This window comes from Gallinula chloropus (assembly GCF_964237585.1).
Source record: "Gallinula chloropus genome assembly, chromosome: 2".
Classification (NCBI taxonomy): domain Eukaryota; kingdom Metazoa; phylum Chordata; class Aves; order Gruiformes; family Rallidae; genus Gallinula; species Gallinula chloropus.
The window spans coordinates 146,808,517-146,818,621 of NC_140086.1; the positions used below are offsets into that span (position 1 = coordinate 146,808,517).

General features: G+C 49.4%; 1 protein-coding gene across 1 annotated transcript; it reads left to right on the top strand.

Annotated features, from left to right (window-relative positions):
* The first annotated feature begins 5,211 nt into the window (after positions 1 to 5,211).
* On the top strand, positions 5,212 to 9,755 carry BAMBI (BMP and activin membrane bound inhibitor). Its single transcript, XM_084280343.1, has 3 exons — positions 5,212 to 5,352; positions 8,240 to 8,530; positions 8,959 to 9,755. Exons 1-3 carry the CDS (start codon positions 5,277 to 5,279, stop codon positions 9,375 to 9,377), a joined length of 786 nt encoding a protein of 261 aa, XP_084136469.1. The 5' UTR covers positions 5,212 to 5,276; the 3' UTR covers positions 9,378 to 9,755.
* The last annotated feature ends 350 nt before the right edge of the window (positions 9,756 to 10,105 follow it).

The following is a 10,105-nucleotide window of genomic DNA, read 5'->3' on the forward strand; positions in this document are numbered from 1 at the left end:
TGCTCCAGCTTCCCCCTATCGATTGGATCGCTCTGGCCCCGGTCCTAGGAGCGATGCCTCCAGGAGGATAAATGCAAATCGTCCTATTGATTCGGGGCTGCAGGAGTGCAGCTCGTTTGGGGGAGGGAGCTTTAGTTTTAAATTTTAAAAAAAAAAAAAAAGTAAATTGATGAGCATGGCAGGAAATGGTTCACTTTCTGGGCCCCTTAAAAAGTGTCTCTTTATCATGTCCTGTATCTAGGGGGAATGCAGACTGGTGCCAACCGGATGACATACCGCATGCGCATGGAGATGTGGACGCTGCTAAGCAGACACTTAACCTTGTTTCCTATTTATTTCATGTGAGCAGGTATCGCTGGAACACAGCTCCCCTCCTCCAGGTTGCAGGTAACCGAGTTTCACTGGGGACACACTAATTGCTGCTGAAAGTGAGCAGGCTTGTAGTGTACAGGCCTTCATCCACCCCTTTGAACTGCCCCAGACAAGGAGGATACAGCTCCCTGGGAGTTATTCACCTGCAGAAACCTGCTTGGCAGCCTGTCTGTCACAGGGAGCAGCAGGGGAAGAAGCCAGGCTTTGGCTCTGTGCAGTCCTGAAATGGCTACTTGGATTCAATCAATCCATAGCCAGTCCCAGAAGTGGGAAGCCAAAGAAATTGCATAGAGTCATATTATGTTCCCTGCCCCCTGGGCTTTATGTTGAGCTTAGCTATGCTGGCTTAAGCTTTAATTATTTTTTAAAGGCAATAATCAGCATAAAATAAAGGTAATTCAGTAGAATTAGCTTGTGTGTATCATATCCAAAATGCTAGCAAAATAACTGGAGAAAGTAAGTGGTTTGTTGGCTAGGGTTGAGCAGTTAACAAAAACTGATTAACATTGCTCCAAAGCTGCTTTGAACAGCCCTAATGCTTTTAAGTTCATATCCTTCCAAATGAGAGATTCCCAGCCGAGTCATAATTGCAAGGTGCAAAAGAAAAAAAGAGTGGATATGATGTGTAAACGTGTCTTTTGACACCAATTTGAATGGGCTGCTGTGTAGCAGTACTAACCTTTCCTTGCCAGTGAAATCAGCATCTGACGAGGCAGTACTGGCAATGCAAAACCCAGCAGTATGCAAATCCTCAGCTCCTCAAGGACTGCGGGTTTCCCGAGGACAGGGCTGCCGTGATGCCCTGACTATAGAGGTGAACTTGGATGGATTTCCAAACTGCAGTTGTTATCCTTTATTTTCTTTTTTCGCTAAATTTTTTTTGGGGGGTGAGGAGGTTGGTGGAAGGGTTCAGGCAGGCAGAGTCCTGCGTCAGCACGGTGCTTGTCAGAGGCAGACCGAAGGGTTACATCCCAACTGTTGGGGGAAGCGGTGGCGAGCTGCCAGTTTGCCAGGCGAGTTTATAGAAGGGTGAGGAATTTGTGATAGCTTTCAAAACTGCCAGATGAAGGAATTACTTTTCACTGCGAATCGTTTTTTTAGGGACAGCTGCTTAAGCCAGGGGCACTTGCAGGCTGAGGTTTCACCTCCATGCAGTCAGGCTTGCAGGACAGGCCATGGGGACATGTAGGCAGGAGCAGCAGGGACAGGCACTGATGCCAATTCATGTGAAAAAGAGAAAAGGATTATGTGAAAAAAGCAATACAAAGGGAGGAGTTTGATTTTTTTTTTAATTTCCCCTCCCTGCCCGCTCCCCCCTCCCCCCAGCGCCAGAGAGGAGCTTTTCTCTTGTTCAAAGCTGTAATGTACTCAGAAAGTGCTGCCAGCTCAGCCTCTGTCTTGGCTTGTCTCCTTTTCCTCCTTGATCTAGGAAAGACCTAAACGCCAGTCATCCTTGTACCTGTACTGGGGCTCTCAAGCACATGGAGCTTCTGCAGAAGGTGGTGGATGTGGTTTGGGATTTCATCGGAGGGATTTCGCCAGCTGACACTGGGAAGGAGACTCTCGAGTGGCTGCACTGCTCACATGGTCCTGGTGGAAAATAGGGAACCTTCTCTTGAATGTGGTTGTAGGGGAAAGCAGCTTGCCTGGTGGGAGAAGTCCTGGTCTGGAATAGTTCAGGACCTTGGACGCTTGTTTAAAATGGTCTTTCTTAAGGACTCATCAGTTCTTAAGTCCTCCTGGCAGAAATTTGGCACTGCAGCTACTGTCTGTGAAATGAGATAAAAGAACCAAACCAGCATTTGAGTGGCCTGCAAAGCCTTTTTGGACAGACCTTCCCTTCTGATCGGGAATTTCATCTTCAAAATAAAATTCTGCACCTGCAACACAGTTTTGAGCTGATGCAGAGACGAACGTGCTCCTGTGAGATGCTCCCCAAAGCAATCCCTTTCCATGGAGGTGCCCAGGGGCTGATTTTGCAACCAGGTCCTCTGCTTGTGTTGGTTTCAAAGGGCTTCACTGTATCTGGTGGGAGGGAGCAGTCCTGTGTGCTGTGGGGATGGGTAAGTCCGTTCAAGTGGAGGCTCCAGGCTGCTCTCCCATGGCTGTGGGAGACACGTCATGCAGCCTCAGGCTCCTGACGCTTTCCTTGATGGTTCCTCGTAGTCATTATCCCACATTCCTTCTGGTTGCAGAACACGTTGTTGTTATTGCTTTGTGCTGGGTCTGTCTCCTGTCCCTTTCTTACAGGCCGATCTGGCCCTGTTTGCTCTTGCCTCTAAAATAAAAGCAAATTAGCACTGCAGAAGCTGAATTATTTTGTTTATGTTATGGTCTGTCAGAGGACCCCACGCAATCCCAGAGTTGAGTACAAGAGAGTACCGGGAGATATGTTCGGTCAGTCAAACCCTCCTGAGACCCTGGCTTGATCCACAGGCTTCCAAAAGGGTCTTTAAATTAGTTGGTTTGGGGGGGAATGAAGGCTTGGGAGAGATCCCTGCTGCCCTTCCACCTCTCGCAGCACTTCAAGCACCCCATAGCACACAGAATTAGCAATTTTTTTTACAGTAAATTGTAGCTCACAACTCAAACTTGACAGCTGTCAATGAAATTTGCTGCTCAAAACTGATCTCAAGCACATTGCCTCCTGGCTAGTCTGTCCGTGCTCCCTCGGCCAGGATGTTTATAATATTCAGGGAGTCTCTCATGTTACTTAGTGCAGTAATGTGGCTCCACGAATAAAAGCCATTTCCAGTCTGTCGGTATCGCATGTAACAAATGAGATCTGCTAAATGCACTTGTCACCAGTGGTAGGAACAGAAGAAACAGAATCGCACATGTTGCTGTAATGACTCTAAGTTATAATGAATGATATTTTCATATGTTTGCAAATGAGTGTCTGATAGCCGGTGCCAGAGTGGGAGATACGGCTTGGCTGATCTCACTTGTTTTTGTAATTTCTAAACAGAAGCAAGAATTAGAAAATTACTTTGTGGTGGAGTGCAAATATGTATAACACAAGCGTAAAGGCTGCGGTGCAGCACACGTGTATCTATATTATACATATGCAAATCGTAAGACTCAGTAAAACCATTATAACGTGTGATGGCATCAGCACTAATTAGCTGGAGATCCAGCCTGTTCCTCTCTGCCAAAGTAAACTGGGGTTATCTCAATCTCAGATTTTGTATTTCCTCCTTTCTCTTTCAGGAGTATCTCTGTCACAAGGTAGCACGTCCTGAATTGAAAATGTCTTTGAAGACTCACAAAACACTTCAAATTAAAATTCTAAATTAATTTTTGCTATTAACTACACATGCTATTGTCTACGTATCACCCAACAGCCTTAATACTAGCTGTGGACCCAAATATTTAAAGGATTTTGCTCATAAATGGAAGGCAGTCGGTGTCTGAGTGCTGCAGAAATTGAGGCTTATGACATGTAATGAGAACAGAGGGGACAACACGAAGTTAGCAGAGAAATTTTAAATATGGGGCACATTGTTTCCAGGACCAACACATGAAGGGAAACTGTCCAAGCTAAACATGAGCCAGAGGAGCTGTGTGAGAGTCCGGTGGTGGAGCATCACCTCCTACTTCCATCCCCAACAGCTGCCCCTGGAAACACAGGAAGGGAGCTGCTGTGGGGTGTATCAGCTCATGGCCCTGACCCATGGGCCTGCTGTTGCTGTGCGGACCCATGACAGCAGCACCTCGGGAGACTCTGGGGGCTGAGCAGGAGGTGCAGAAGCCCCTCAAGCTGCATGGAGCATCCCAGGCCATGAGGGTGGCGGGGACTCGGTGAGACAGAGACGGCAACCGCGCCCTGGTTTCAGGTGGGTTGCTGTTAGCTGTTAGCCCTGAACGCCAGGCCCGAGCGCAGGGTTTTCGTAACCGTGGAAGAAAGCCCCGGCTGCAGCCAGGCTCCGGGCATCCCGGCTGCCGCAGTGCTTTTGCACCCTCGAATCGCCTTGGGCGTCAGGAGCAGAAGGGCAGGGGAGGGCTGGCAGCAATTGCGTGCTGCAGGCCCGCCGGGGGCGCGGGGCAGCGAGCGCAGACGGGGAGGACGCAGCCCGGGTTCACCTGGGCTCTTCCTCCCACCGTGGGGCTCGCGGGGCCGTTCGCTCGCTACACGGGGCTCGCACCCAGAGCCATGGCATTTGCCTACCGAACCCGGGGCTGTTCCTCCGCACGGGGATTATTATTCCGAGGGATCCCCGCCGAGCCCAGCCCCGCGCCCCCAGGACAGTCCCGAAACTAACGCGGCGCTCCGTGCCGCCGGCGATCGCTATCTCAGCTGAGCCCCGGGGAGCCCGGGGCCGGGGCCGCGCACTTAGTGCCCATCATCGAATTAAGCGGGGTTAATAGCCCGCGCAGCCGGCCCGCCCGGAGCCGGAGCCGGAGCCGCCGCCGCCCGGGGGCGCCGCGGGCGGGAGCTCCCGTCGCGCCGCTGGGCCGAGCCCGTCGCCGCCAGCGGGGCGGGGCGGGCGGCGGGGGCGGGGCGAACCTGCTCGCGGTACGTCCCGCCCCCCTCGCGCGGCGCAGCCAATGGGGGCGGGACTGGGAGCGGGGCGGCCCGGCCCGGCGATATTTACAGGGCGGGAGTCGCAGCTGCCGTGTCAGTGAGGTAGTGCCTGTTGTGCCTCCGTCTCTCTGTGGTCGCGGCTGCTCTTCCGCCGCCTGGGGACGGGGCCTCTGCCGCCGCCGCGGCGGGGGAAGGAGGGAAAGGCGGAGAGCCGCGGCCGTGCCCCCTGCCCGCCGCAGCGGTGGCCGCGCAACGGCTCTGCTGGCTGGCGAGCGGCTCCTCGGCGCTCCGGCGGGGCAGGGGCGGGCGGCGGCTCGGCCGTGCCTGCGCTGCGGGCTGTGGCGAGGGGTGCCGTGCCGCCGGTCGGGCGGGCGGGTAAATGGATCGCCATTCCAGCTACATCTTCATCTGGCTGCAACTGGAGCTGTGCGCCATGGCCGTCTTGCTCACCAGAGGTGAGGCCGGTGCGGGCGACCTGGGGCCAGGGGAACCCGAGGGGACGCGGGGTCTGAGGGAGCGGCGCCCCCGAGGGTCGGAGGGCGCGGGCATCCTGGGGGCAGCCGGACCCGGGGGAGCTGTTCGGGCGGCGTCGGTGCCGCGGCCGGCGGGAGTGGACCGGCGCCGTCCCGGGAGCTCCTCGCCGAGCCTTTGTTGGCGAGCGGCGGCGGGCGGCCGTCCCGTCCCTCCCTTCCCACCTGGCCGCCGGTGTCGGTCAGTCCGGGCGCGGGGACCCGCGGGCGCCCGAGCGGGAGCGGCGGCCCGGCCCCAGGCGAGCCGTCGGCGCCGGGGGGCGGCCGCACCCTGCCCTGTCAGCCGCCCGCCGCGGGGCTGGGGGCCGGCCGGCCGCCCGCGGAGCGCCCTCCCGGGGCAGCGGCGACCCTCTGGCTGCCTGTAACCGCCGTGCTGCGGGCAGGCGGCGAAGGGATCAGTTAGCGCGGTGGTGATGTGCGACGGCATTTATTTATTTTGGAAGGAAGGCTGTAATTAACCCTAAATAACAGCCCTTGCAGCGTGCAGGGGGGAGCCCGCTGGCCCCATCAAAGCGGGCAGAACAGGGAGTGACTGAGTGATGTGAAGTCGCAGATACTGAAACTATGTGCCCGATAATGATATAATTAGGGGATCACAGACTTCTGGCTGCTGTTGACTTCAAAAGCTTTAAGAGAAGCCTGCAGTCTCTCCTGTAGCCATCTTGACTAAAAGCAGACATTTTTCTTTAATAGCTACATACAGTAACAAGAAAGAGGAGGGAACAGAAGGGCATTGTTCGCTGTTTCAAAATACTAAATACCCTTCCTGGCCTTTTGCATAGCGCAGGAAGAAACTTTATGAATTGACAGAAATACAGTTTTAATACTGTAATACAAAGTCCATTCTGTTTCACTGGAAACGTGGCTTTAATTATAAAAGCCGTTGAATTAACCTGATGACTGGTCTGTCAGATTTTGTTTATAAGATTGTCTTAAGTCAATAAAATGGGGATTTTTAAGTGGGATTGTATAAACAGAGTGGAAACATGTGTATTGTTTCACTTTCTTCCCATGCTGTGCTGAGGTTCGTGGAAGGACTGTCAGCTCTGGTGGTTGTTCCTTGCTTGCATCTTATTTTTAACTCTCACACAGTGAGAAAATCGTGAGAATTATTTTTTTTCAGAGAATCTAGGGGGAAGACCTCACATAAAATGCTTAGAAAATGATTTGAGTCTTTTTTTCCATAGCACGCTGGATGACAGTGTGTGTGAATTCATGAAAAATTGGGTTACTTGGTCTAAAAGACCGAGGGAATTGGACTGGAGACAGTGAGACACTCCATCATTTGGCTTCTATTAAGCAGAGCTCTTTACAGCAGCGGGAACTTCAAGGCTTGGAGCCCGCAGTAGCATTTCGGGGAAAGTATTAAGGTAGGCTGAGGAGGGAAAGCTCGCTTGCTTGGGATGACTTTTAATGTTTTTCAGAATACTTTTTAGGTATGGGGTGGGAGGAATTTTTGGAGCGCAGAGGGTAGAAGGAGGGCATCTGACAATTCGGTTGACTTTGAAAGCCTTTGTGCTGCTGTGATGGCAAGTACCCCGGGCACGTTAGAAGCAGTTTTAAGTCTGCTCTTAGAAGGATGACTTCAAAAATCTGGCTTCCTCTTACATCTTAGATTGATGGCACATTGAATTATGTTTGAATTGCAACTTGCCTAGAAAGAGTAAGTTTTCCCTACAGCACAGGACGCATATAATTCGTACCAGAGCAGTTTGAAGAGCACAAAATGAAGAGTTTTATGAAGGGAACTTTTTTATCGCTTCCTTCAGAAATTTTTGAGGTTTCCTGAGAGATTTTTCATAGAGCTGGTAAAGGATTTTCAGTCTAAGTGTTTCCCCTCTTGACCGCATGTTGGATTGCATGCAGAATTAGGGAGGGGGTAGGGTGTGTGGAGGGGGTTAGCCTCACAATTTTACCCTCTTTAATAACTTTACATTTGAGCAGAGACGTTGACTCTGGCAAACAGATTAATTACAAACTGCAGAGTTTCAGTTTTATAATACTGATAAAAACACCTTTTTGCATGAATGGCTACCTAAAAGAATTCTTCTCTTTCTGGAGAAATCGCAAATAGTTGCCCAGTTTCGCACAGTAAAAACCTTCTTGACTGGGAGACTTAGACGGTAATGGTTCTAGCTAATAGCTTTATAAGGTGCTAGTTAAACCTTTTAAATTTTGGCACAGCATTGAGAGGTAATAAACAATTCAGCAGTTCCGATTCTTTTTTCATTTGTTGCATGAATGCTTGAGCCTAGTATTTTTGCTGTGTGCTTATGCCCAGTTAAAAGAAGTTCTGCCTTTATAAAAATGGAAGGCTGGTCTGTCCTTATGGTTTAAAACATAGCTGTGGCTTCCTTAGGACTGAAGGGGTGCATTGCTCTTAAAACTGGGATGTTGTTTTGAATGGGGTCTAATATGACAGGGAGTGGAAGTACCTATAAGTGGTCTTGTTATTAAGCTGCGGGGGGAACAACATGACATATGACAGGGAAGCGACTGTGACCTTCCTCACCCTTCCCCAATCCCTGTTTCAGTGAAAAAAAAAAAAGTTCTTGCTTGAATTCAAAGGACTGTAGTAGTAGTAATGAAAAGCAAGTGCCCCAAGGCATTTGCAGGGATTAAGGTTAGGGTGAGGTAGGCACTGTACAGTGGGAAGGAAACAGCCCCTGCTGTCATGGATTTGCTGTCTAGAGGAGTATCCTGAAACTGGCAGGGAGTTTGGGTGTGTGTTGCTTATGGCTGATAGATTACCTAGCAAGGTGTCTTTAAAGGATTGAGTTCTTAACTTTCTTGCTCAATTTTTATTTTTTAGGTGAAATCAGATGCTATTGTGATGCTGCACACTGTGTTGCGACCGGCTATATGTGCAAATCTGAGCTTAGCGCCTGCTTCTCCAGACTGCTTGATCCTCAGAATACACATTCCCCACTTACTCATGGCTGCTTGGACTCTATTGCAAGCACAGCTGATATCTGCCAAGCTAAACAAGCACAAAACCACTCTGGCACCACCACCATGTCCACATTGCAATGCTGTCATGAAGATATGTGCAATTACAGAGGACTACATGATGTTTTGTCTCCTTCCAGGGGTGAGACTTCAGGTAGGGCATGGAAGCTTCAGTGAAATCTTTTTTGGCCATCTGGCTGGTGACAGATGAGATGTTCTATGTCTGGTATTGATTTAGTTGTTAATGTAAGTAGAGACACCAGAGAGAGAAAGAAGCAGGTGAACAGATGCAGGAAAGCATCTCAAATGAGTAGCTTTCTGTCTATGAATATTGAGAGGTCTGTCTTGCCAAATTGAAGCTGGCAGTGGCATTCCCAGTTAAATCGGATAGCAGAGTAATAAATTCCATGTTAAACAGCCTCAGAAACTAATTTTTCATTTCATGGGAGTATTTTCTGTAGGTACTGCAGTGTGTGTAGCTATGGCTCCTTAAACTTGTCAGTGTGGTGTTTAAGAGAATTGCTTGTATATAAAAAAGTTCTTGATACTAAAATAAACTTCACACATCTTTCCCCTTTGCAGGACAAGGGAGCAGATATCAACATGACAGCAGCAGGAATCTCATCACCAAGGTGCAGGAATTGACCTCTTCAAAAGAGTTATGGTTCAGGGCAGCTGTGATTGCTGTTCCTATAGCCGGTGGGCTAATCTTGGTGCTCCTCATCATGCTGGCTTTGCGGATGCTCAGGAGTGAAAACAAGAGACTGCAGGATCAACGGCAGCAAATGCTGTCCCGTTTGCACTATAGTTTTCATGGACATCATTCAAAAAAAGGGCAGGTGGCAAAATTGGACTTGGAATGCATGGTGCCTGTGACTGGTCACGAGAACTGCTGCATGACCTGTGATAAAATGAGACATTCAGACCTCAGCAATGATAAAATTCTTTCACTAGTCCACTGGGGAATGTACAGCGGACATGGGAAGCTGGAATTTGTATGACCAATTATTTTTTAATCTGAGCTAAACTTACTCTCTGAACTCTTGAAGGCCTTTGGGTTCTGCTGGACAGGAGCACTTTATCTTAAAACAAAAACTGTCATAAATCATCTTTGAGAAACAAAGGACCTCTGCAAACAGAATCTTGGATATTTCTTCTGAAGGATTCCAAAAGTTGTCTTATTTGCACAGAGTAAAATACACTCAAATGTATTGTTTGCTTTAAAGTTATGAAAGCAAAAATTAGAAGTTGTAAACACTGTCACCAGGGTTACCCGAACTGTAGGGAGCTGAGAACTGAGTTATTATAATAAACTGTATGCAAGCTCCTATGTTTCCTGACTTATTGTAAAGATTTTTTTTTAAATATATATATTTTGTCTGAAACTTGTTTGTGACTGTTTGTTTTGGAAAACAGTTGTTTTGGGGGTGGCAGGAAACAGATCAGGGAGGCATATATGGTAATGCTGTGTGTAACAATTGGAGTCTGAGAACAGAATGTTTTCCTAATCAGTGATGGAACTGAGGCAGTTAGTCCAGAATAAAGGTGGCAGCTTTATTGTTTAATACTTCAAGTAGCAGTGAACCCACATCCTCAGTTCTTGGCTGATGCATTTTGCTCACTACCTGACTGAACTCCTCTGCAGCTTTGCCTGATAACCATTTCTTCCTCTCTTAATGGAATGCTTCCTCTCTATGCAAAACACACTGGAAAGTGGCTCCTAATTCTT